At 44.0% G+C, this 27,970-nt stretch overlaps 1 protein-coding gene and 2 long non-coding RNA genes across 7 annotated transcripts; 1 reads left to right on the top strand and 2 right to left on the bottom strand.

The window, feature by feature from the left end:
* Positions 1-2,214: 2,214 nt before the first annotated feature.
* Positions 2,215-14,858, bottom strand: LOC310666166. The gene is made up of 3 exons (XR_014505785.1): positions 13,867-14,858; positions 3,060-3,127; positions 2,215-2,385 (listed from the first exon to the last, which is right to left on the bottom strand). It is a non-coding gene; the product is annotated as an uncharacterized lncRNA (long non-coding RNA).
* LOC310666172 lies at positions 8,199-10,512 on the top strand. The gene is made up of 2 exons (XR_014505787.1): positions 8,199-10,351; positions 10,471-10,512. It is a non-coding gene; the product is annotated as an uncharacterized lncRNA (long non-coding RNA).
* Positions 14,859-20,452: 5,594 nt separating the features above from the next.
* NUDT8 (nudix hydrolase 8) lies at positions 20,453-26,416 on the bottom strand. Of its 5 annotated transcripts, none has more exons than XM_083416618.1 (5): positions 26,261-26,416; positions 23,019-23,281; positions 22,687-22,819; positions 22,270-22,347; positions 20,453-20,944 (listed from the first exon to the last, which is right to left on the bottom strand). In XM_083416618.1, exons 2-5 carry the CDS (start codon positions 23,273-23,275, stop codon positions 20,723-20,725), a joined length of 690 nt encoding a protein of 229 aa, XP_083272744.1. In that variant the 5' UTR covers positions 23,276-23,281; positions 26,261-26,416; the 3' UTR covers positions 20,453-20,722. The 5 variants fall into 5 exon arrangements, with proteins under 5 accessions (XP_083272744.1, XP_083272743.1, XP_083272747.1 ...); XM_083416617.1 differs by having other exon boundaries at positions 26,183-26,393; XM_083416621.1 differs by lacking the exon at positions 26,261-26,416 and adding an exon at positions 25,193-25,397.
* Positions 26,417-27,970: the final 1,554 nt, after the last annotated feature.

Below are 27,970 nucleotides of genomic sequence, written 5' to 3'. Positions count from 1 at the left end.
GGACAGCTTACCCTCCTCTCCAGGAGGGCATTAGATGAAGGCAGGGACGCAGGTGGCGGTGGTCCCTGCTCCTGCCAACCTAGCAGTTCAAAAGCACATCAAAGTGCAAGTAGATAAATAGGTAAACGGCATTTCCATGCGTTACTCTGGTTCGCCAGAAGCTGGCCACATGACCTGGAAGCTGTCTGCGGACAAAACGCTGGCTCCCTTGGCCAGTAAAGCGAGATGAGAGTACAACCCCAGAGTTGTCCGTGACTGATCTTAATGGTCAGGGGTCCCTTTACCTTTAGGACATTTCCAAGTTCACAATAAGCAATGGTCACACCCAGACATTGCACACACTAGAACATATCATCCTTTGCAATAGGTAAGAGATTTTGTAAGAGACATGTTCATATGAAAAGTGGACCCCAAATCTTTAATGTTGAAAGTTATACCTTTTTAGCCTAATGTGAAGCTCAAGGGCTGAGCTCCACTTTGCCTTCTGAAACATTCTGAGCCTCTTAATAGCCTCTCTTCTGCACATTTGGTTGAGAGACTATCTTTCCCACCATCTCTCAGCAAACAGGCTTTCTTCCTGAGTTACCTTACCTAGCTGTAAATCACTGTCTAATTGGTATGAATGGCTAAAACCCAGAAGGAGGCCTGTATCTACAAGCCTGAGCTCATGATTAATTGGGGAAGGTGCAGCGTTTTTTTCTACCCCGTCTGAAGTTTTATGTATGACAAAAACTTATGCTGACAAAGAGCAAAAAATGTGTCCAGAGGCAACTGACGCATTTAGAAATCTGCAGAAGGGGAAAGGTGTGCTGTGTTTAGTGAAAACTTCAGTGTCTTAGACCTGTCCGGCAATGTAATGCTCTCACTTCTGGTTTTTAAATTTTAAACTTTGAGCCCATGTGTGGGAGTGGAGTGGATGTCTTTTCCAGTTGCACATTCGGTTTGTTTTGGTGTGTAAGGAAAGGCTGTGGCAGCCAATTAACTTCCCACACATGAAATCTCCAGGCCAAAGCCACAGCCATCTATGCCTTTTACATACTTCCTTTTGGATAACTACTCCCATAACTTGAAGAGACAGATGTTACTCCATTCAGCCCAATGTTTGTCGGAAAAGATTGCTTTGTTTTCAGATCATGCCCATGTAGGGTTTCTCCTTTTGCCCCCTATTCTACGGTGCGGACCGAAGGAACAGTGGACTGTGGAGATGGAGGCACGAGGCTTTCTGTTGCTTCCTTTGCCTCTGTGTATTGTAAATTGAAAGACAAGTGTATGTCTGATTAACTCCTTTACTCAGCTGCTTCTTGGGTGGACTCAGAGGAGATGACCCGTTTATGCAACAACAAAGCATAGCTCACTCCATCTTCGATCCACCACAGCAGCAGAGGCTGGAAGAGCTATCATAGATACAAGGAACAATGGTGGAAATGTCAAACAAGGATCTCTTGCACCTCCGCAAAGTGATCCTGTAAATCTAGTCTTTGCCTGACACAACAGTTGCTTATGGGCTGCAGAGAAAGGCCTCTTTTTTTACCACACAACTCTAGAATTATTATTATTTTGTCTTTCCTTCCAAAAGAGCTAGGACGGCCATGCAACATTACATCAAAGTCTTGCATGTCACACATCCCAAAGTTTCCATTTTAAATATAAAGCTGACATGGAAGCCCCAAAAATTTGACCTAAGCAGCAGAAAAAAATGGAGGTACATGTCTAACTTCCACCATGGAACTATCAGCAGTTTGAGGGAGGAAGGGGTAGAATGGAGAATAACATGGTAGTGGGGATAATTGTCTCGCCCCATAGCTCCAGTTAAATTTGGGGCACACCTGCAGCAAATTAAAAACTAATGTTAGGACATCCAGCTATGAGTCTCAGATTTTTCATTCTGTGGTGTCCTTTTGTTTCTCATACTGAAATGATTGTCATGTAATTGCATATCCTGTATTATTTGTATGGATTCACCTTATTGGCGTGTCTTTCAATATAATTTATTTGATGGGCTTCAATTAATTCTCCTACTAGTAATAAAAAACCCCTTATATGTGGAACTGCTACCATTGCTAAATCTTGCATAGCTCCTTCAACTAATGCTGCGTCTTGCTCCTATGCCCTGCTTTAAAATATGAAAATTGACTTTCTACAACAAAAATCACAACAATCTTCATATGTAATATTCTTTATGCTAGTAAATGTTTCAGAACATTTTCTGCCCTGGCTCTTGAACCACACTTCTTCCTCAGGCTTTGTCCCAGGTGCTTCTCTCTTATGAATTTTCTTTCCTTCTTTTAATTGCTTCTACAGACTGAGCAGTAGATTCAGCCATTTTCACTACTGGAGATCTATTTTCAGACCAGTTATAATGGGAGAAAGAGAAGCCCCTATGTGCTGTAAACAAAGCACAACAAAAATTGTGATGCCTGCCACACTTGGCCAACAAAGAGCAACTAATGAAGAAGAATGTGAAAGAGGTAGGCTCTGGTGGTTGCAGCCTTAGCTGAAGAAAGAACACAGGCACCTGGGGACAATTGATACCTAATCCTTAGCTATTCAGATGTAAATGGTATTGCCAGGGGGAGAGGTAGCAAGCAATTCCAAGCAGGGGAGTTGCTAATGGTAACCCACCACCATTGGGGGAGGAGAATTTGATATATTTTTCATCAATCACGTCTACTGTATTATTTGACTGCACATTTATTTTTTCATTCATTCATTCAAACATTTATTTCTATGCTCACTTGTTTATTTTTAGGGTGCCTCCAGACCAACATTATTTTGTAAGTTTGGTTCAAATGCATACCAGAACTACAGGTTTGTGCATTTAAAGTGGATTAAAGGCCTCTGTCTCCAGCTATGTGCACAGCTTTAAAGCACAGTTAAAGCACACAATCCAAGCAAATCACCACACTAGCTAATCAAGATGAATGATCAATGCCATATAACCGCCCTGCAAACAAGTAAGAATGAATTCTGAATATAATCTAACCTCTGCATAAGCTTTGTACAAGCAAATCAGGATAAATGTTCAATAAATAAGTTGCTGGAGAAGCCCATAATCTAACCTCTGTGTCAGCTTTGAATACACAGGTTGCCTGGAGGGGTCCAGCCTACAATGCCTGAGATCTCCAGGCTGGAAGAATAAAACCATATAAAAATGAATACTACTTGCAATAAAAAGTTAACAAAAAACACCAGACACTGTAGACCACACCAAAATGACATCCAAACATTAAAAATGATCAAAGGCTTGGGGAAATGTTTTTATCTGATTGGATGAATGACAACAAAGCTGGCACCAGTCAAATTTGGGAGATGGTGGAGTTCCATAATCAGGTGCCACCACAGAGAAGGCCCTCTTTTGATTTTTATAAATTTATGATACCTGGTGGTGAGCCTCCCTAGCAGATCTAAGCATCCAGGCAGGAGCACATAGTGAGAGATGCTCCTTCAGGTAGTTAGGTCCTAAGTAATTCTAAGCTTTATAAATCATTGACAATACCATGAATTTTGCCCAGAAGTGTATTGTAATTCAATGCAGTTCCGCAATATAACTATAATAATAATTTATTATTTCTACCCTGCCCATCTGGCTGGGTTCCCCTAGCCACTCTGGGCGGCTTCCAACAAAATATTAAAAATACATTGAAACATCAGTCATAAAAAACTTCTCTAAAGAGGGCTGCCCTAAACAAGAACTGGTGTTTGAAGGCTCCATCTAGCTACCCTATTCAGTAGCTATATAGCTCAATATTTTGCACTAGCTGAAATGTTCACATCCTCTTTAAGGCCACACCCACAAAGAATATAGTACATTTTTTGAAACTGAGCGACTGTGAATTACTGTGGCCAAGTTGCTATCCAGGAATGGTAGCAGCTAGTGGACCAGACAACACTAGCCAAAGGCACTCTGCACTGCAAACAACACATGTGCCTCTGATGACAGACCTCAGAATAACCCCCAGACTATATACCTGTTCCTTCAAGCAGAGTTCAACTCTCTCAACAACAGGTTCTCTTACTAATCTCTGGATCAAACAACTGCAAAGGTCCCAAGTAAAGACACTGAGCTCAGCTGCTGTAGTGCTAACTGGTGCAAATGGCTGTTTGAAGAAAGAAGAGGTCATACACAAATGATTTCACGCCATGCATAGTATTTGGCATGAAATAATGTGCTACAGAATGAGTTTTCCCGTTTTCTGAAGCCGTCATCTCACGCAGTTCAAATGTGAGAGGTTGTACTCTTTGCTACTGTTTCTTTTTCTGGGACTGACAAGATTCTGGATGAATGTACCAATAGCCATCCAGTAGCATGAAATCACATAGAGCATATTCTCAGTAAAGGTTGGAGATACTGTATTAGCATCCGTTTTGAAGTAAGACTCAACTGTCAGTCCAGTTGAATTTTGTTTGTGGAACTGTGAGGGTCAGGATCTTTTCCTTTATCTTAGACAACAACAGGGGTAGGCAACCTAAGGCCCGGGACGGATGCAGCCCAATCGCCTTCTCAATCCAGCCCATGAACGGTCCGAGAATCAGCGTGTTTTTACATGTGTAGAATGTGTCCTTTTAATTAAAATGCATCTCTGGGTTATTTGTGGGGCCTGCCTGGTGTTTTTACATGAGTAGAATGTGTGCTTTTATTTAAAATGCATCTCTGGGTTATTTGTGGGGCATAGGAATTTGTTCTTTTTTTTTCTTTCCAAAATATAGTCTGGCCTACCACATGGTCTGAGGGACGGTGGACCGGCCCACGGCTGAAAAAGGTTGCTGACCCCTGGCCAACAAAATGACTTTAGGGCTAGCTCTTGGTGTTTAAGGAAGCCACTATGCCTCATCCCTTCCCCTGTCTGTGATCCAAGGTAATATTACCTACCTTGCAACACTGTAGTAAGGATTGCAGAGATAATGTATGTGAATAACATTTAGGAAATATGTTGATTAGGTATCGATTGAACTTTGATATTGATACCAGTTATCTGGGCAGCATGTAAAGGAAGTCCTCAAGAAAATAAATTACAGATAAGTTGAATTGGCAAACACCAGCTTCAGAATACATTTTTTTTTTACACACAGCCAGTATTATTACTTAAAACCAATTTATCACACTGCTCAGAAACTCTGATCAGAATCCTGCTGTTGTTGTGCTAAGCAATGTATATGCTCTGAGAAAGTCACAGATCATAACCCCAGGCGGCTTGCTATGTTGGTGGTTAATTACAATACTCTTTTGTAAACAGTTATATTAATAACGTGAAGCACCAAGGACCACCAGGACCCTGCTGTGTGCTTTAGGGGCAGGAGGAAGACAGGAATAGATGCTGCTTGTCTCCAGATCCTCCCCTGCAGTGCTGGCAGGCAGTCTCTGTCTGTTTCTCAGACATTCCCTGCTTAACCTTGTTTTTCTGTCTTGCCCTGCTGTTTGTTTTCATTGGCTGTGATTTATACACGAACTTGAAACTCAAGGGAGAAGCGTCAGGACCATTAAATAAAGACTATTGTGTTTTCTTCCTCTTCTTTCTTGCAACAAAGGAGGGTTTGCATTTATTTTCAGATGTACAAATGCTATAAAGGGTGCATGAAGAACCCTTTTCATGAATCTAAATATAAACTGGGTGAAAGAAGCCCACCTTAGAAGAAAGCACCCTCAATCTATGCCTACCTCACCACAGCTATTGTGGTGAAGAGCAGACTGGGATGCCCAAAAGTTTACAGGTGGTACAGCTCTCCAGCACAGGGCAGCTTCTCATTTTAGTGCAAATGCAATAAAGGAGAGGAGATTATGACAGCAGCAGCAGTACAGGGGACAGGGCTGAAATACTGGTTACAGTTTCACCCTGAGCAAAATAATCAAAATGAGTTCCATGCTTTTGGAACTGGAGCCTGGGAGGCTAGAAGCCCCTAGGTGTTATCACAGGGGAAAGGTACAAACATTATAGAAACCTGTACTATACTGCTGATAGTATAATTTCAATATAAAAACAAGGCTCTTGAGTTACTTGATTATTACCAAGAAGAATAACATACCTACTTTATGTCATAAAAAGCGACAGGTGGCCCTCTCTCCTTTTTACCAGATGTCCTGTCCCATTCCCCAGAAGTCCCGCCTTTTAATATATATTTTATACAGGTATTCTAAGTAGTCATTCTAATTTTCTCCAAGATCAGGCTAAGGTCTCTGTCAATTTTACATTTGTGGTACCAACTGAGGCAAGATTGGTTGTCACCAGAAACAGGGCCTTTTCAGTGCTGGCACCCTAGATATGGAATTTCTGTGAAAATTCGCCTGATCTGTTCTATTGGCCTTTTTGCAAAAGCTTTATGCTTTGCTTATTAAATATATAATAAATTACAGTTCCCTCCTGTCACGCCCCATAACAACACCAATTACATCCAGTTGTATTAGTAATAAGAAAATAAAACATTAATGTGCCAATTTTAAAAGTGTCATTTCACAGGTTCCCATGCATCTTGGGTGGTTTATACACATGGGTGTTTTTTGGTTGGTTGGGGTTTTTTTAAAGCAAATGAAATAAAAATGGACCATGTTTTGTAAAAGTTTTGTAGATTCTCATGTTGTCTTCTTTATTGTACTCAACTTTTTCATCAAGGTTAAGTCCCAAACATAAGCATACCAAATTACATATAAGTATGCATTCAAGGTCCTCTTGCTCTTAGTGCTTAGCAACAGCAAGACATGCTGCAGTTATAAGATGCATAATTAAGTCTCTGTCCCTAAGATCTTGTGCTTCATCTGCAAATATTGAAAGTAGTGCCATTTGGGGATATGAAGTAATCAAATTAAATGTAATTTGTTCCATTTCCTGAAATATTTTTAACCCAAAGTTTTTAATTGGTAGGCTTTCCCACCACATGTTCCTTCATTCCCATAGTTTCTCCAGCATTGTGGAGAATGTATTTTGTGGAGAGGTATTCTTGTCTATTTAGCCGTGTGGAATGCAGGTACCCTCTGTAGCTTTAAGGTAGTTTCTTGCACACAAGCTTGAAAAGGATTTGTGGGCCACATTCTTCCGCACAAAACATCATCATTCTCTTCCCACAAGTGTCTGTCCCATCTAGTCTGCAAATTGGAGGATTTTGATGTTGAAAAGTTTACAATAGCTTTACAAATTAAAGAAATTAAACCTTTGCTCCTAGGGTCTGTTGTATATAAAACATTTTCAAACATGGTTAATGACTTTGTGCCTTGTTTGCAAACGTCTGTGCTACTTATGAAGTGAATGATTTGATGGAGTACCATCCAATTGTGGGAGAAGTTTTGAACCACTGGTTGTATAGCTATCCCGTACAAAGGGGTGCCTCTTTTGTAAAAGGCTTTAAGCCAGAATAGGCCCACTGTTTCCTATTTTTAAGAAGGAATGTTGTATCTTGGTACCATTATCCACTGGATCACTTCTAAGGGGATTCAGTCCAATGAAGACAGGCTTTCCTTTCACACCACAGCCCAATGAACGAGAACAGGTCAGAACTGGAACCCCACTCATGCTCTCCTGTGTTTCCCAAACTCTGAATTAGAGAAGCTCTCCCAGAACCTACAACCCTGCTGCCATGACTAGAATCTGACAGAGACACAAAAGCCATCTTGTAAAGCTCAACATATCTCAACCAGATTAGTTCTTTGAATCAGTACAACTGCCCACAACCCTTCTGTTTGGACTGCTTTTCAGTTGGCACTTACCCTGAGTTTGTTATTAGACAGAGGGATGCCTTGAAGTGGGAAGCAAAACTTCAGTAGCGTCACCAGCCTGTAAGACCTGGGAAGTAATTCTTTCCCAGTCACAGTCGTTTAGGCCCAAGGTATGCAGTCAAGCCAAGTATTAAATTTTCTGAGGCAAGGCTTGTGAAGTACTGTACCATCACAGCAGGCCTACCCATCTGTGCAATAGCTCAGCTGTAGCCCCTCTGATACTGACAGGAGCTGCAGTGGAATAAAACTTGCTTAATATCTTAAGTGGGAAAAACGAGTTCCTGATCTCAATAGACCATTATTGGAAACTTTAATGGATCATTCCATATCAGCTTCAAGAATTCAAGCTCACTTCTATAGCCTGCATGACGGATGAGCATCTGTTTGGGCTAGCCTAACTCTCAGAAATCCTATTCCTGGCTTGGAATATATAAGAATTTGAAGGTAGCTCATCTATTATGATTGTATCCCTTCATTCAGCCTCAAAATATGCATGCTCAGATGACATTTGCACTTAGCAATTAGCTACCAACTGTTTCCTTTCCTTGCTCCTGTGACTCATTAACTTCTGTTGAAAATAAACACTTCTGCAAATATAAAAAGACAGCTAAAATAACAGTTTCATGGGAAAGTAAATAGGAAAAATATTTTCTAAGTGCATCATCCATTGAGTTTACAAACTTCTGGCACATTATCGGTTAGTTCTGCCTTACAGCTGTGTGTATAAATAAATCCTACCCACTTCCTTGCTGTATCTGTAAAATGTCAGTGGGAAATCTGATCAGCTAGCTGAACCTGGCAAGCTTTTACCATGGACTGACGATTGCCACATGCACATGTCACGATAAGCCATGGCTTCTGGTTTATTGTGCATGATGTGCTGATGTGCATCACTTCCACCTTTGGTGCAAGCAGGAGAAATAAACCAGGAATCCACAATTAAACTTGGCTTCCTGTTATATCTGAACCCAGGACTATAATTTGTTTCTCCCTAACAAGCCAAGATCACCAGTCGGCCTTAAGCCATAGTTCGTTATTGGCTAACAGATCCTGGCTTATTTTGGAGCAACAAACCATGATCCTGGATTCAGATGTAACAGGAAACCAAACTTTATTACATTTTCCTGGTTTATTTATTCCATTTGCACCCAGTGACAATCAAAGTGGGAGCAATTGGGCACAGTAACTCGTGGTACACCATACGACCCTGGCTTATAAGAACATGTGAATGAAGCCAATTAATGCATTTTCCAAAGCTGACATATTTGACAGTTGCATTGGTTTCAATAGAACGCACAGCTTTAGCTTATGTATGACGTTAGTTCCAATTTTATAAAACTGAGTTTACTCATGTAAGTGTGCATTGGATTCCAGCCTCAGCTGTGTTAATCCATCTCTGACTTGTGCTTTGTATCCACTGATTACTGGATATCCTCAAGAGGTGGCCTGCAACTTAGCCCATCAAGGCACTGTTTCTTCATCATACCCCACTTTCCTGGTGGCTGCCATTCCTATGGCCCAGCCACCATGTGTCTTGGAGGTACTGTGCACATGCACTCCACTATATAGTGATAAGCCCAGAATAACAGAGGAGGAAGAGGAATGGGAAAACTGTGTTGGCACTGAGGCAAGAGGCCAGGGGGCAAGGCCTGGACAAGGTAATTCACCTACACTAGGGAGCAGGCTAGTGTTAGAACCTCTAAGAGAGTCTGAGGCAGTCCTCTCCCTTGTTATCCAATATCTGGCAATGTCAAGAAGTTCTTCCTAATGTTTAGTCTAAGGTTGTGTACACACTCCCATTTACTCTGCTTCCAGTACACTCCCACTGCTGGTTTGAAAAGCAGCATACACACATTAGGCACATTCCATATCTATCCTGTCACTTATGGAATACTGTGTTTTGATGCATTTCCCTCCAAACCAGATTCGATCTGAACTGAGAAGAATGACCTACTAGATGCATTTTAAGCTGGAAATGTGTACACAGGCTAAATCTCCTTCCCTTTATTTATTTTTTAACCCATTGGCTTGGGTTCTATCCTCTGGAGCAAGAGAAAACGCATTTGCTCCATTATTTTTGTGACAGCCCTTCAAGCAACTGAAGACAGCTATCATATCACCTCTTAATTATCTCCTCTCTAGGCTATTCTCAGCCTCTTCTCCTAGGACTTTGTGTCCAGGCTCCTCACCATCTATGTCACTCTCCTCTAGACACAGATTATCATGTAACTATTAGCTGGAGCTGTTAGCCTGACATTATAGGTTATTTGAAGTGATCCAAGAAAGTAACTGTGATTTACAGAAGCAACAAATGGCACATGACAGCTTTCATTTTGCCAATGAGCAGTAACTAGCAACAGCAAACACGAAGCTACCTGCAATAAGTGATGACATACTGTATAAAAATCTCTGCTTACCTTTACAAAAACAAAGAAAAAAAACACAGCAACAGAATATGGATGCATGTTTTTGCAAAGGATCGCAACAGGTTCGCCAGCAATAACTGGTAGATACATTAAACTTTCAGTTGATTAATCGGGGATTTGGATATTAAGAGAAAACCTGTTGATGATCTGACACTCTTTGGGTTCATTAGGAAATGAGGAGAAAATATGAAAAATGGGTTTTTTTCTTTTAAACAATGAATAAGTAAAGGTAAAGGGACCCCTGGCCATTAGGTCCAGTCATAACCGATTCTGGGGTTGCGGCGCTCATCTCGCTTTATTGGCCCAGGGAGCCGGCGTACAGCTTCCAGGTCATGTGACTAGATGCTGCTTATTGAATTCTATGCTATTTTGCACTTCTTTCAATATTGATGAAAGCTCAGGACATGGAAGACCGGGGTTCAAATCCTTGCTCAGGCATTAAGCTCACTGGGGGATGTTGGACCAGTCACTGTATTTCTGCCCAACTTACATTGCAGGGTTGTTGTAAGGATCAAATACAAGGAGAGCCCTGCACACCACATTGAAAAGGCACGTGTTTTGAGGTTTTGTAATAGAGACAGCCATTTAAATTTAATCAATTCCTAATACAGGGAAGAAATAGGAAGAAAAGATGGTGCAGAAGAGAATGCACACACATGGACACATAGCCAGTACCAACATAAAGTTATCCACAATTTAAACAACCTGTTTGCCCCTTGGATCTGGCACCAGTCAAAAATAGCTATGGACTACAAGAAGGATCGGAAACTTGTGGTCATCCAGCTATTGCTGAACTGCAATTCCCATTATCTTCCTTGACCACTAGTCATGAAACATCTGGAGGGCCACAGGCTCTCCATTCCTGGACTGGAATAAGTATATTAGTTGACAATAGGACTATGGGGGTTGCTGGGAGGTCCTTTTGGAGCCACAGCCTCTTCTGTTACACTTTATATTATTGTGATGCTCTAGAATAAGGGTTGACAGTTTAAAGTAAGAGGTAACTGGCTAATCTAGTGCAAACCTCAAATTACCATAGAGCAAAGGTCTTGCTCTCTCCTGGTGCATCTAACACCTGAACACACAAAGAGGTAACATGGAGCTGGAAATTTTCCACCCACCCACTCACCATTTTATCCACAATGAAACTGGCAGGCTCAGAATAGTGGAAAGCTAAAGACAATGGCTGAGATCATCTACTTCTTTATATTTGTGTCCCTGCTGATCCAGCACTCCCTATATCACATCTGGAGTCCATTTCCTCTTTAATGCTTTAAGACCTTTGATGCTGATTAAGCCTATTTGCTGTTGTGTTGCCTAAATATAAAGCATGAAAGACTGTTGAATCAGAAGTAACCTGCCGCTCTGAAATACCTTAAAACAAGAATACTCAAAATTACTCAAAATTAGAACTGGAGTTAGGTTGGTTTGAGCTCCAAATGTTGAAAATATACCACTCCTTATCCCGGGTATGTTGATGTAAATTCATATTTGTCATGTATAAAAATGGCTGACATAAGCAGCAGTTATTGCCTATGCCCATATACAGCAAACGCATATTAATTTATCTAGTGAAAACAGCTGCTTACACCATAAGGCACGGCATGGGTAGTACTAACATGCACAGCCCTGGAATAATTGCCTTTCACTTCAAGCATCTCAATACTTGCTCTGGAATGTGGAACATAAGACCCAGCCATCTGGACCCACAACTCTAATATCTCTCTATCCCAGGGGTGGAGGAATTATTTCAGCCCAAGAGCTACATTCTCTAGGGGCAACCTTGGGAGGGGGGCACATGCCGGTGGTGGGTAGGGCAACAGATATGATCCTTACCTTTGTGCAATAGGCACCTGTCCAGCCACACACAAGTCAGAGGGTCCTACATGTACCCCTCTCCATCCAGGCCAACAAGAGGCATTACTAGAGAGCCAGTGTAGTGTAGTGGTTGGAGTGGTTAAGAGTGGTAGTCTTGTAATCTGGTGAACCAGGTTCGATTCCCCGCTCCTCCACATGCAGCTGCTGGGTGACCTTGGGCTTGTCACACTTCTCTGAAGTCTCTCAGCCTCACTCACCTCACAGAGTGTTTGTTGTGGGGGAGGAATGGAAAGGAGAATGTTAGCCGCTTTGAGACTCCTTAGGGTAGTGATAAAGCAGGATATCAAATCCAAACTCTTCTTCCACTACAGTCAAGGACACATTCCATGGGGTCCAAAGAATTGGAGGAAGTATGAAGCAGCAGGGCCAATGAGGGGTGTGGCCTAGGGAGGAGAGACAGCCTCCGAGAATCCCAAGGGCCAGACAGAGAGGCCTGGAGGGCCACACTGGGTCCCTGGGCCTGACGTTCCCCACTTCTGCCTGGTGCTTGAAAATGATACATTTTGTTCTTTAGAGATTCTGGGGAAATTGCTTCAAATATATGCTTAATATTTCTCCTTGATTCATTGCACGTTGTATGCAGACAGCTTTAACTGTTTTGTCTTCTGTTAGTACAAAGCCAGGCCCTTCCGCTTCAGGCCTCTCTGATCTGTGGCCCAGATTGCTTTGGGTTATCTGCTGGAAGCCTCAGTGCCATGTGGAACCATTTTAAGTGCTGGCGTAAGGCTGAATCATGACACACTTCATATCTGCTCCACCACCCTCTGAATTGTGTCTTTTAGCCAAGTTAATTCAAAAACAATGTGTGACGCTGTTCAAAACCACACATTTCCTAATGTGAAATATGGCACACCTTTTCTTACAGAAGGCTGAAATATAATCTGGAAGTTCTTTCTTCCATTTCCCTGCCTGCTGATTTATTGAGTGCTGATGTGATCCACTGGCCAAAGGCTAAGTTACGCGGTGTGTTAGGAAAAGCTACGTTTGACTCGCAACTCAACCACAAACAGCCAGCAAAGCTGGAGCTATCTGAGACCTTTAGTTGTTACTTCATGAGCAACTGTGTGCATATGGATTTGGGTTATGAAGGAATCCAAACACCTAAATCTCTTTCTTTTAAATGGTGTGTCCATATTTGCTTCCCTGTGCACAACATGCTTATTATGCCACTTGTTCACAAATGTGGTAACAGCAAAAGCAAAAGGCCACCTAGAAGCAGTGTGGATGGAGGGCAGGACTAGTGACAACCATTCATTTCCCTACTTAAATTTCCACTGGAGTTAAAATTAGTTGGCTCTGACTATCAGTGGCTTCGGCTTCCTGCCTTCCACCCTAACAGATCCCAATGGGTGCCACAAAAACTCAGCCACCACTGCGTTTATACATGCTTTGCTCTGTGGAAAAATTATCTGTAACGAAAATCAGTCAAAACATGCCCATGTGCATTTTGGCCTAGTACTCCCACAAGCCTGTTGTCATTGTTTTCAACAGCAGCAGCGCAATATATTGGTGGGGAAGGTAGGCAATCTTGCTGCTGGTGAGGGATAACCATGTTTTTCAGTTCATCACAATTTTGCAAGGAGGGGACTAAACATTGGCTTGTTGGGAGAGGCAGAGAGAGCACACACAACACCTCACAAGAATTAACACCAGCAGGTTCACAAAACAGTATGGTGTTGCTGAGGGAGAGTAATATAGAGTGTTTGTTTCCATTAATGCAAAATGGCTACCTGATTCGAGAAGTACCTCTGGTCCCATCAGTGAAGGACTTTGGGGCAGATGTCCAGCGCTCTGCTCAGGAGAATGAGCAGGTGGATCCCACATTTTGAAGTAAGTGCTATTTAGCTGCGCTGCACATACAGTTCTCCACTTCCCGCAAGGGGTAGTCAGATCCAGGTTCAGCCACAATCTCCTTCCTCATGAGTAGAGAGTATTGGAGGTGTTCTTGCGACATCTGTTTGCAAATATGCACACTGAGCATGATGGGAGCAGGCAAGCACCAAGACGCCACAAAACAACAGCACCAGAATCAACTTCCTGTTGCACTTCCTGTTCCTCTCCCAATAAAGGCCATCCCATTAAAGGGTGACCAAAGGCCATTTCATGCTCAAAACCAGACCTGAACCCATTGGAATGGGTTTAGATAATCATCGCCATGACTTGGAGTTGTGTGAAAGGCCCCTAACCCAGGTCTTGAGCCCCAATATATAGAAATTTGTATGTGACTTTAAAACAACTTAAAGGAAGAGAATTCTCCAGCACAGTGTTTTTTTCCCCTCATTTGAGGCATAAATGCCACACACTCTGCCTTCCTGTGTCCCAGAATATGAACAACCTAATTCGGGATAGGAATTCTGGCTGCTTATCTAGCCGTAAAAGTGTCCTGCTTTTTTGAAACACAGCTTCCAGCATGGCTGCAGGCCTAAGAACAGGAGTTGTACTGTCCCAGCAGAAAGAAGAAAATCCCAATGGGAGTCCAGGGGTCTAGCCTGAAGGCAGCCAAAGATAGAATAAAAATGTCAAACTGTTAAAGAGCATTAAGTATTAAAAATTGGCTAGAGTTTCTCAGAGAGATTATTATGAACATTTGGTCTAGCTAAATAAAATGATAAATAGTTCCTGATTCAGCAGAATACATAAATTTAAATAGAACTAGTCCCACTAATCCCACAGGATGCTTCCCAGATTAAAATTACATAATGTAGACAAGGAAGAATTTTGCTCAGTGGAGTCATAAATTGCCTGGCTTTAAGAGACAGTGGACTTAGAAATAAGACCCCTTATAAAATATGGTAAACTTCCCAGACCAGAAGGAGGCAAACAGTTTTGACTAGGAGCTGGGGAATGGGGCACAATTATGTTTTAAGCTTGCTTTGATAGGCTGCAATATTATAATGTGCACACACAGACTGTTCTCATATAGTAACCCATATATGGTCTTACAAGTGTGTCCATATTCTCTTAGAAAGCATGTTTAGGGTACACAGTAATACAGTATCTGTCTGCCATTTTAGCACTAGTAGTAGTAGCAGCAGCAGCAGTATACCGCCCTTCATCCACAGATCACAGAGTGGTTCAAAACATAAAAATGCAACACGAGAACACAAAATACAAAACAAAACAAAACAAAACAAAACAAAACAAAACCAATAACCCCCTTCCACAAACACCTTTAAAAGGCCATAGACTCAACCAAAGGTCTGGTTACAGAAAAATGTCTGTTTTATTAGAATACAGAACACCCACATTGGCTGCCATATTGAATTTGGATAAATTAACCCCACTATTAATCACCTAGGCCCTCCAGATGCTGCACAGACCCCTTCACGCTCTCCCAGACCACCCCTCCAGGTATCACTTCTTGTTCCACATTTTATGTGAGACAAAGGTGGAGGGTTGGTATAACTGCTACAAAGTTGGGGGGGGGGCTTGTAGTGATCTATGGCGAGGGGAATCTAAAGAGAGGGGAAGGGCAGGGAAGTGGGGTAGACTTCTGTAAACTCTGGCCATACTAGCATATGGTGCCTGCCATATTATCCCCAAGGGAATGCAGCCCTCAGTAGAAAATAATAGAAAATGTAAATAATAAACCCTATAGAAATAATAAGAAAATCTACCTGTGTGTATGAAAATAGAAATAATAAACCCTATAGAAATAATAATATATAATACCTGTGTGTATGAGGAATATTCTGTAAAGTTTATCACATACTCCTTCCTTCTATCCGGCAACAGTTTTAAAGGAATGTTTTGTGTGAAATTTAAGCCCATCATCCTATTCAAGATCCGCCACCCACAGTCACAATAATCCTTTGTGATGGAAAGCTTTAGATTAATAGACAAGACTTTGCTTTCTGCTGCTAGCCACTGCTAAATGGTGTTGTACCAGGGTAACATGAAAGAAAGAGAGATATTCCAACTGGTAAGCTTCAGCTGTGAATTCCAGAAATAGGTTCCCTAAAAGGCTGGCTCTGTAAGTGTAATGGCAGGTGGCTTGCTCAGTGGATGACTAGTCCTTACTTGCAACCGATGGTGCTACTCAGGGCCAGTTATAGATCTACAACACTTGGAGAGTTGTTAAAAAATGAGGAGTCGGGGTCTAGTCTGGGGAGGAGTCCAAGGAAGGAGAAGCTCATACCCAATTAAGGTAGGGAACCAAACAAAGCCAAGGACTTCCAAGAACCATGTGAGTCTATAACTCTGTAATCGCAGTGCAGGGGCTAGCCAGACCCACCCCAATAACATCTGGGACATTAGTGTATTTTGTGATAATGTCACAAATCCACAAATAATGGAAGCTGGCTTCCAGAGCACCATTCAAGTACAACTATCAGATTATTGAGAATCCCAGCTGTCATTTCTAAACAGGAAATGTCTAGCTCTCATTACAAAGACAAGCATAAAGACTTGAAGGCAGCATTTACCTCTGAGGGGTCTGGGAGCTTCCCCCCTCCAACAGATACACAGCGTGCCCCCTTTCCTGGAATATATTCTACAAACCTTGGGGCTCACCATGGGCATAACTAATGCGTCCCTCTGGTGTGGTGCTATTTTGGCTACCTAAGGATTCACCTCTGGAGAATGAGTTTGCTATTAGCACGTGTGTGTGTGTGTGTGTGTGTGAGAGAGAGAGAGAGAGAGAGAGAGAGAGAGAGATGCATAGATAAAGTAATTAAGCAATATGTTTTGTCAACTTGCACCATTCAATCTTCCTCACTGGAGGATTATTGTCACTTTAATCTCACAGTATTCCAGTGTCACTGCCTGACGCTAAAATCCTTCTGCTGAAACATTTAAAAAACCCACCCAAAATAACAAAAGAACTCCATACACACAAGCTTAACAAAACACCTAACAATTCATCAGACAGCTTCTTTGTGAGGAAAAAAATGTGTGGAATGTTTCTTAAAGGGCAGGTGGAATCGATCCAAGTAGTTCTATAGCGTAAATTATCCTAAATCCCCCCCTTCTTCAAGGAATGTGTTATGTGCAAGCTTTTAAATGCTTCAGGGATATAATGTCAGTTCCACTCCATGCTGTAGCTGACAGCCTCCTTGCTGCTCTTCCGAATAAGCAGAATTTGAGAAAGTAAATAATTGCTGTGTTTGCACCTATAGATTCCTGTGACTGAGAAGGCAAGCACTTTCTTGCAAGCAGCAGTTGTGCCAAGATGTGTCAGAAGGTACAGCACACAAGCATTTCAATTTTTCTACACAATAGCTGTGCTGTGATGCTCAAAGTTTTCCGTAACAAGAGGCTAACCAGGGCCGGCCAGCCCTATCATATGGCAGGGTGAAGACTCCCACCTCAGGCAACACCATGAGCGGGTAGAATATGAAGGCAGGAACTGGTGTCTAAATGTTGCCACAATAGAGTGGTGCCTCGCAAGATGAAAAGAATCCGTTCCGCGAGTCTCTTCGTCTAGCGGTTTTTTCGTCTTGCAAAGCAAGCCCATTAGCGGATTAGCGGCTATTAAAGGCTTAAGGGATTAGCGGATTAGCTGCTAAAAGGCTATTAGCAGCTTAGTCCCTTAGAAAAAGGGGGTGGGGAGCGAAAAAAAAATCGCAGGAACTCGCAAGACATTTTCGTCTTGCGAAGCAAGCCCATAGCAAATTCGTTTTGCGAAGCACCTCCAAAACGGAAAACCCTTTCATCTAGCGGGTTTTCCGTCTTGCGAGGCATTCGTCTTGCGGGGCACCACTGTACTTCTTAAAGCACTGCTTGCACTGGGCAGGGTCTGCTCTTTGGGATCTGCTTCAGTCTGCAAATTGTCTTGAGCCAACACTGAGCGATAGCAGGAGGGACACTATAGATTTTGCTATTTAGAACAGATTCATTTTTAGCAGATTCACTGTCATAAATGGATACACTCTTTGTTCTTACTCTGTTTCGCTCAATATGACAATTCTCTCCTACTAAACATACCAGCTTGATCCAAATACATTTATTTTGGAGCAAATGGAACTGCAACCCCAATGTTATGGAAAGTTCCATAAAAAACCCTAAACAGTAGCATCAGTAGCACTAAGTTTCCATGCAGCTTTGCCATTTCTGATATTTTGAGAAAACATGAGCAGATAAAAAGCAGGTATTTTAATACATCTTAAAATGATTTTCTATTATTAAGAATGAAAATGTAATATTAATGCATCCTCATTATTAATATAGTGGCACTGACATACATGGCACTTTACAGTGTAACGTATTTTTTTAAAGCCGTGCCCCTGCAAAGTCTGAAAAGTTTGCTTTCTAATTTTGGCATTTGGACAAGAACGAAAGAAAGGGGAGAAAAGGGAGAGGCAAGGTTGACAATAAAAAGGGGAGGCTTATGAGCAGTGGGAGGAGGTAATGAAATATAGAAATAACTCTTCTTCCATTTTAAATCTGTAGCATTAAAAGATGGGGTTACCCTTGGCTCAAAAAGTGAAAACAATACTAAAACACTGAAATTTATTTATCTGTTTATAGCCTTTTCTGTCCTTTTATTCAGTGGCCTGAAAGAACCTATACAGATCTTTCCTGTGGAACATCAGTTATTTGATTGCTTGTCGTTTTCCCCAGTGAACCAAATGAAGGCCATTCTTGGAACTAGTCAGTGAATTTTCAAGCATGGCCCAGGCAGGAGATTCCCGATATTGAGCTCTCCAGAGACATGCCTCTGACTTTCTGCCCCAGTGATTTCATCCAAACAGGAAGGCCAGCCTGCCTGTCCCTCTGCAGGAGGTAGTCAAATCTTGCATTCCTCTCAGGGGGAAATGTTGCTGGGAGGAGCAGGCTGCTCTCTTCAGAGCTAGTCGCAACTGGTGTCCTGGTTGTCTCATCAAACTCCACTCAAAAGAGCTGATAAACCACCAAAGAACCCGCTGGGTTCTCTTAAGGTGGCACTGCCACCTATTGACCGAAGAAAGTAATATTTTAAGCCCTGAAATTAAGAGGACAGTGGTACCTCGGGTTAAGTACTTAATTCGTTCCGGAGGTCCGTTCTTAACCTGAAACTGTTCTGAAGCCCCACTTTAGCTAATGGGGCCTCCTGCTGCTGCCGCGCCGCCGGAGCACGATTTCTGTTCTCATCCTGAAGCAAAGTTCTTAACCTAAGGTACTATTTCTGGGTTAGCAGAGTCTGTAACCTGAAGCGTATGTAACCTGAGGTACCACTGTATATACTGTATCTGTAAACTATCACAGAGAGGCATATGCTCTCCTAGTTAATGGCACTTCACAAGAAACAGCTTACTCATGTATATCAGTTCTAAGTAAAGGTAAAGGGACCCCTGACCATTAGGTCCAGTCGTGGACGACTCTGAGGTTGCGGTGCTCATCTTGCTTTATTGGCCGAGGGAGTCGGCATACAGCTTCCGGGTCATGTGGCCAGCATGATTAAGCCGCTTCTGGCAAACCAGAGCAGCGCACGGAAACGCTGTTTACCTTCCCACCGAAGTGGTACCTATTTATCTACTTGCACTTTGACGTGCTTTCGAACTGCTAGGTTGGCAGGAGCAGGGACCGAGAAATGGGAGCTCACCCCATCGCGGGCATTCAAACTGCCGACCTTCTGACCAGGCTCTGTGGTTTAACCCACAACACCACCCACGTCCCATCAGTTCTAAGTAGAGATGGTTAAATCAATTTTATGTGAAGCACCCTTCAAGTTGCTGGAGGCAAGGCTTCTGAGTCATCCTCTTCAATGGTGGGTGAGAGCTGTGTATTTAACAGCCTCCTCCCCTCATAGTCTTGACTCCCCCAATGACCTCTCGACAAAGCATCTTTTGGGACTCCTGGTCCTGCAAACTGTCCCCTGACCCTCAATGACAACTCTTCTGGGCAGCTGTGAATGCTCACCTCGCAAATCCAGAGGGGTACAAAGGACTGGGGGGGGGGGGGAGATGTCCCGTGCCTTGAAGACCCAGGAGCTCACTACACAGCCTGTGACCCAGACAAAATTCAGATTTAACCCAGTACAAAATGGAACAGGTGTTTAAATATTCCTGTGTATGTTAGCGAGTCACAAAATGGTTTGATTCTGAAGTACACATAGTTCAAAAAATTCTTGTTCCATCCACATGGACGACCTAAACTCAACTTCCACGTTAAATGGACATGGCTGAAAGGATATGGAGATTATTTGCTTGAATATCAAACAAATTCTCATATGCATGAGGCGGGGAAAACATGTTGTGAAGGCAAGTACTAGAAAAAAGCGGAAAAATTGTAAGAGGGCATCCTTCAGCCAAGCATCCTGGGTACCATAAACAACAAGGTAGGGATCAGCATTTGTTCACAGTTCTGAGCCATTATATGGACACCTAAGATCCTTGGCAAATCCTTGTTTAACTTGACCTGTCAACAAAGTGCTACTGAATGGAGCTGAGCTACTGTCCAGTACCAACATCTCTTCTGACTGCCTACTGCTGTGTTCTGTCTTCAACACATTCACAATACCTGCACCGAGTTCCCAGTGTGTCTGTTTATTCAAGGTCTATTCATAAACAAGTCTGGCAGTAGCTGTTAGCAGAAGTGGCTAGGCGATTCGTTCCCCGACCACTAACGATGAAATGCAATTGCACCAGGAGCAGGAGGACAAGCCAATTTCTGTGGACAAGAGTGGACAGACTTGCGTTTTGGAAATACTCCGGTGACTTAGGAAAGGGATTAGCACCACCTGCATCCAAGTCCCTTGGCAAACATAGAAAGGGAGAGCAGAGTTTGGTAGCCAAGGTCAGCGTCTGCCCACTACATGAGTCCGCCTGCGGTATGCCCCTGGCACCAGCAATTCCAGAGTTAATTCAGTGAAAATGGCTGTGAGGCCCCATACACGGTGAGGACCGTGCAGGAAGACAGGAAGTGTGTGGCTGTAGGTACCCTTGCGGCAGAAGTTAGTGTAGCCCTGGTTCTCTTCTTGCAGCAAGTGGCGAAAAGACAGTGTGAAAACGGCCTCAACCTGCAAATTAGAGGGAAAATAGGTGAGGAGGGGCAGCACAGATCTCCCAGATTAGCTACAGAGCCAATGGTTCCTTTTCCAACTCCCAGGTGCCCAGGAAATCACCACAATCCACTCCCTCATTCCCAGCAAGCCTTCCATCCAGACGCTTTGGGCCTAGCAAGACGGGGTAGCTCATAGGCCATATGCAGCCCGTTTGCTGTGCCCCTCAAAGCCACCCCCCTCTCAAAATGGCAGCTCCTTTTTTTCTAATTTATTATTTTCGTAATTATTATTTTTGTAATATTGCCAATTTATTATTTTTATGAGGTTTACCCATACCTGTGTTGTCCAGCTATCCTGTTACCAGTTTCACATTATCCAGTGTTGTTTCTAGGAAGAAGTCCCTACAAATCAGCTTGCTTATAAGTAAAATGGCTATGCTAATAAAAAATGCTGCGTGTTTATTTCTGGATTCGCAGAGCTCCTGGAGCAGCACCAGTCACTACTCTGCTGCTTCAGGAGCAGTCAGGTTTCCCCACTACTACCACTACCACATGCTACCGTTATGCTTCGGTTGATGAGAAAAGCTACGATCTTTCACGGTTTCATTCAGGAGCAGCCAAAGGCATTGAAACTGTTGGAGCAGCAGAGGAGGGAGTCGGGAAGTGATGGTGGCTGTGGGGACAGCAGCTTTCACAGCTGAGAGCAAGTGGCAGTAGGGAGGAGGAATTAACAAGAAATAACATACTTGTGAGCATCCCAAACTGTTTCAGTTGCTGCAACTTGGATAGTAAAGTATCGGAGGGACTCAGGAGTAGAGGGAGACAGTGGGGTGGTAATTGATATGAGAAAGAAATGGAAGAATAGATAGATAGATAGACAGACAGACAGACACACATATATACAGTATATGTATCTTGGGGAGGAATTTAAATAAGGGCAGGGATGAAAGGCACTATCCACCAAAGGCAATGCAATTAATTTTGGGAGAAAGAGGATGAAATTCTGTTCCAAACCATAAATTAGTTACTGACCATGGAAGACAATGGAAGTAGTGTGGGGTAGAGGTGAGTGTGGGTTTTTACTGTTTCTTAATGAATTAGCGGGGGCGGGGGATGAAGTCACAGATTCTTAATTACAGAGTAAGGATTCTGGGATTTTGTCAATGCCCATTTTCCTATGTCACGCCCACTTTGCTATGTGGCCCCTGAGGACATTTTCAACCCCTAAAAGGGTGAGCCACCCCTTCTGCGCTTTCTCCAAGCATCTCCCTGGCAACACAGCCAGTAAAAAGAACATGCCAGGAGGTGTCCTTGTGCTGCTCCTTTTGCTCCTTCATTCACCTCTTGGGGATTAGGCTTCAGAGTCAGGCGCTCCAGAGGACCCAAGTTGGCTAGCACAGGCATAACCATCATTTTTGTCTGAAAGGAAACCAGAGTTTAAAACCAATGAATTCCAGACATCCCCACTGCTTTTTTGCTGCAAGGCATGCTCCAAAGTGATAAATACTCATGCAAGCCAGATGCCTTCCCTTGTCAAACACCTTTCTGCCCCTCAGGTGAACATCCTGGCCCACAGCAATACTCAAGAAAGTCCTTCATCGCTCTCATCTGACACATCATTCCATGATCATAGCTTCTCCAGGTAAACACCCCCCCCCCCCCAGCATTCTGAATATTAGTCCCAGCTCCTTAACAAAAAGACCTTCCAAGTGTAAGTTTATCCTTGGAGATTCTAGAACCCCCAAATAGAGACATTACCTTATCAGGCATAGGCATCATGATTCCCCAGACGCAGTCCTCCTCTACCCGCAGGCCCAACTCTTCCTGAGTCTCCCTGAGTGCTGTGGCAATGGGATCCCGGTCAGAGCTGTCGCGCTTACCACCTGGGAAACTGCAAGAGCAAAACAGAATCCTTTTATAAAGGGAAATTCAGGACCAGAACCAAGGTTGTGCCAGCAGCCTTGAGGGGAAATAGCTACGCTGTGGCAACTGCCAGGACCTCAGGAGGGTTCTGAGGTCCAGGAAAGAGCAAACGAAAAGGATGATGGGAATTTTACTTTAAAAAGAGAGAGTATGGGGCTACCAAATACCTGACAGATCCTTTGTGCACACCAGTCAAGGTGCTGGACCTCAGCGTGTACAGGATGGCTGGGTCCCCAGCCACAGAGCACAGGGACACCAAAACAGCTGCTGGTGCAGCTTCTTGTCTGTATCGGTTGGTAGACGCCTCAAGCTGCCCTCGGCAACGCTGCTCGTTTTCCCAGGATAAGTATCTACGAACTGGGCCCATGCTGGCTATGGGCGCAGGAGGCCTGCCGTGGCAGAAGTGGCGAAGCGTTGGAAGCATAATGCCCTGCAGGGAGGAAAGAGGAAGGAGCTGACTTGGGAACAAGCAGCCAGCACTGAAGAAGGAAGGGGACCGTCCTGCCTCAATCCTGAACTTGACAGCTCCCAGGGAGATTGGTTATTTTATATTCACATGGGTCCTCCCACACCAGCAACTCGCCCCATCCTACTTTGTCCAGTAATGATTTTACTGTTAGGCTGTGATCCACAAGGGTCTGCTAAAGTACAAGGGGAAAGGGCAGGGGGGTGGAGGGAAATTAGTAAAATGCATTACTCAGAAAACAAGCAGTGTCCTTAGACATGGAAGCCATGTGTCTTCCTGTCAAATCTGTGCCAAGGCCAACTGCAATCATTTCAAAATCCAAGGTTGCAAAACAATAACAAAAAACCACAATCTCTCCTACTTCAGCACAGATTTTTTATAGGTTTTTCAAGCAGCTACCCACAAATATAAGTAATACCGCAGCACCACCCTGGACGGCCACATATATTCACCTAATGATTAGGCCAGCCTTGCCTTAGGCAGTATTGACTGTGCCCAAAGTCATTGAGATCTAGCAAAAATGGTTACTGCAGATGATCTGTTATGACAAAAGATCTGTAGTCAAGGAGTCAAGAACAGGACAGAAATTTCTCTGAAATGAAATGTCTCTGAATGAGGGATTCAGTAGGGATCATTCTTGCAAAAAATGAAATAAAAATATATTTCCTGAGGTAGAACTAGATATTAGCACTGAATTTTTCACTCTGGGGGAAAAAACTCTCCCATGTGCTAGCATTGAAATCAAGTGGCATATTCATTAGGTTTGCCTAGGTCTCCTATACTTTTAACAAGTGCATGGCATGCAGATATTTAGCAGGGTAAACTGCAGCTTTCAGTAAGTCCTTCTCATCATGTCCAGGACAAGGTGGCAACTATGCCAAGCTGCTGTTTGAAATACTTTCTTTTTAGAAACTCCTGATCCACTTGCAATTTGAAGACACCCCTGAAATGCCAGCTGCTCAAATGTGGGGTGAAGGACTGGAACCAGAAGTCAGCACAACTGGGCAGCTGTCAAGGCCCAGCATACACCAGGACAGCCTTTGCCAACCTTGTGCCCTTAGAATATTGTTGGACTACAACTTCCATCAGCCTCAGCCAGCACATTTTTGGATCACAACCCTCATAGTGGGAACTGTAGTCCAACATTTGGAGGGCATCAGAATGGCCAAGGCTGACTCTGGAGGTCCTACTAATGCTAACCAGCTGTTGCTCAGGTTTAGCACACTCTGCATGTTGCACAGAAGCATCTCCTCCTACCCAGGTGCTGCTCACTTGCCTGTGAACGTGGAAAGGTGAGTGGCAGTTGAAAGGAACAGTCACTGCTGCTTCCCATTAGTCACCTGGCTTCTCCCTCTGGGAAGTATGGCAAAAGGGAATGGGTCTGCAGGGCTACACTGGCAAACAAAATGAGGAGGCTCCTTTCCCTACCCTGTCACCTTTGCTATCTAGTGGCTCCACTGGGGCTTGCCAACACTGCCATGCAAGGGGGTGAAAGGCAAGAGCTCTTACTCTCCCTCTCTCCCCAAGAGGCAATATGGGCAAGACTGGGCACTATAGCACAGCCTAGAGAAGCGCGAACCTCTCTCTCTCTGCCAACTCACTCACCCTCTTTCTCAGGCAATGAAGCAGGACCCCACAACATGTGGTAGGAGCAACACCCAGCGAGCAAGTAGAAGTGGGCAGGGCAGCTGCAGGCAACTCATCCTCTGTGTTAAGCAAGTAGGTAGGGCCTCCCAGAGGGGAAACACAAATACAGTAGGTGGTGACAGCAGCCTTGCACTGGAGGGGGGCAATTGTATGGAAGCAGCCTTACTAAGTGAGAGTGGCCTCCAGCTGCTGATCTGAGGTGTCAAATGGAAGCAAGATAGTAGTTACTTGATTTAGTATTGCATTTTTACTGCAAGGGCAGGAGGTACTTGTGAGATTTTCTGCCTCAGGTGCCAACTTGACTTGCCTGGCTTTAGGTGGAGGGGGAGGTGTTGTCACGCAATCTTTTAGGCAGCAAAAATGTATTGGGAGATCCCCTTGGAAGGTGCTTTTTGCCTGCTTGTGACATCTCTCTGGGCGTCGCAGCAGGAAGGGTTGGGGTCACTGGGCCCAATCCCCAGGGCCATACTGCCTAGATGAGGACCCTCACCAAAGGCATGCTGCCAACACCAACATCCCCCCTCTCCACCGCTCCTCTGAAGGCAAAGCCTATGGGGGAAGAGAGATGAAGGATCCCATTCCTGTACTGCAGTCGGAAGGGACCCCAAGGGTCACAAAGTCCAATGAAGGAATCCCAACTACATCATACATGACCGATGGCCATCCAAGCTCTGCTTAAAAATAGAGGCTGAGCACTTCTGCTTCACCACCGCCTCATGCGATGCGTTTACAGTGGTACCTCGGGTTAAGTACTTAATTCGTTCTGGAGGTCTGTTCTTAACCTGAAACTGTTCTTAACCTGAAGCACCACTTTAGCTAATGGGGCCTCCCGCTGCTGCCGCGCCGCCGGAGCACGATTTCTGTTCTCATCCTGAAGCAAAGTTCTTAACCTGAAGCACTATTTCTGGGTTAGCGGAGTCTGTAACCTGAAGCGTATGTAACCTGAGGTACCACTGTATTTTGGAAATACTAAAACCGCAGGGAAATGCACGGGGAGAGGCGCGTTGCAGCAGGTCGGGGTTTGTTCGTGCCTCGTCCGGGAGGAAAAGGTCGGCTTTTAAGCCCTCGGCGGACCGCATGCTTTGCTCCCAGCAGGGCGAAGGCTGCAGCCCCGCTTCTCCCCCTGCCCCCAAACGACCCCGCTCCTGGAAGAGCCCCATGGCAGCGCTCGGGGAGGAACTTCCCGCCGCTCCCCATCTGCCCGTCCCCTCAACCAACATGGCGGCGCTCGGAAACGCTCCTCTCCGCGAAGAAGGAAGGGGGCGCACTTCCGCCAGGCAACAACATGGAGGTCACCTTTCCCCGCGCCGACGAGCGTTCTTCGGTGAAAAGACGCGCTTCTTCCCTGCCGAAAATTCCGGCCGACGAGGGTGGACGGAGGCGCCCACATCAGCCAATGGAAGCGGAGGGCCGCGGAAGCCACGCCCACGGCTGAGAGGCCGGCGGCCGCGACGACTCCCCGCCCTCACTCGTCCTCGGGATGGAGGGAGGCGGGGGAAGCGCGGTCTTATATAACGGCGGATAAAAGGAATTATTACATGGGCGGCGGCACGCACGCCTCGCCTCGCCTCTCTCCCTTCGTTTTTCGGTCTGGAGGAAGAAGCAACCGTTGCCTCCGAAGGATTCCCGACCCTCTTCCTTAAGCGATTTAGGATGCAAGCCCGAAAACTTGGCAAAAACCCAGACTTGGAACATTAGTCTGTGCTTGGAGACTTGTCAGGTCCGGACGGCTCACAAACACAGCCTGGCCAGACCTCTCATCCTTGGTTCTGCTTCCATTTTCAGTGAAGCATAAATTTATTTATTGAATTTATCTCTCACGCTTCCTCCTGTAGGCGAGAGAGGAAAGCACCAAATCTTGATAAGATTGTATCAAGATCAAAACTTTTTTGTTTTTTGTTTTACTATACTTGAAAATATGTCTATATCCTTAAAAGCAGAATTATGATAAAAATGTGAAGATCAATGAACTGTTGAGCACAGATCGATTTATTAAATTGTAACTCACAATAGATTCTATTCTTTTCAATTTTTTTGCTGTTAAAAATGAAAACTGACAGCATCCCACACATTAAAAACTGAAACCTGCTTAATTTGAGCAGCTGAAACTACAGCCAGCGCAGTGGAGTGAATCATGCTAGGTGAGCCAGGGAGAAATGGATCTAAATTCCCATTTTGCAATAAGCCTACCTGGGGAAAATTGGACAACTCTCCCTCTAACCTACCTTACAGGGCTGCTGTAAGAATGAGAAAAGGATGGCCACATACACTGCTAAACACACTTTGGCATAATATAAAAAATAAAGTTATGACTTAGAACTGTGTTAGGCCATACTGAAAATTGCAAGCAGTGCCACCCCAAGGATTATATTTACACATTTTCTTTGCATAGCCCGTGTTTTCTCATCTCAGGATTGTGGGTCCTGGCTTTTTGCTGCTACCCCCCTTCTTCTACGGAAATGAAACCAAATGAAGTCGCCTATACTCTTCCCACTTCAATAGCTCAATGGAATATCTGCATGGAGCAACAGGTGACCTGATCAAAAGCTAAGGCATACATAACAACTGAGAATATATGTTGTTTGAGTACATAGCCCTGGTTCTTCCTTATTAGTCCAACATACTGGATAACTGGAGTTTTATTTCAGGAACATGCAGCTCTTAAGTGCTGCTGTCTAGAAATACAGCAGAATGAGGTATGCAGATGGGAGGTAAAACTTTTGAATTTTCCCTTCTATTTTTTTTTTTAAAGCCCTCTTACATCAAGGAGTGAGCTTGGCTGGAACATTTCTCGCTGATGTGCTCAATTTCTACTTGTAGCAAACACTCTCAGGGCCATGGGTTTGAGCCCCACATTGGGTGAAAGATTCCTACATTGCAGGGCATTGGACTAGATGACCCTTATGGTCCCTTCCAATGGTGCAATTCAAAAATAGCACCCCACCTCTGCAATCTGAATGATGCAGTCCACTTTATGATCTCAGGATTCCACCACCTCTTTCTAGT

Source organism: Podarcis tiliguerta (assembly GCF_965153285.1).
Source record: "Podarcis tiliguerta genome assembly, chromosome: 1".
Taxonomy (NCBI): Eukaryota; Metazoa; Chordata; class Lepidosauria; order Squamata; family Lacertidae; genus Podarcis; species Podarcis tiliguerta.
The sequence above is the reverse complement of the archived record's forward strand: the minus strand, read 5'-3'. Positions and strand labels throughout refer to the sequence as shown.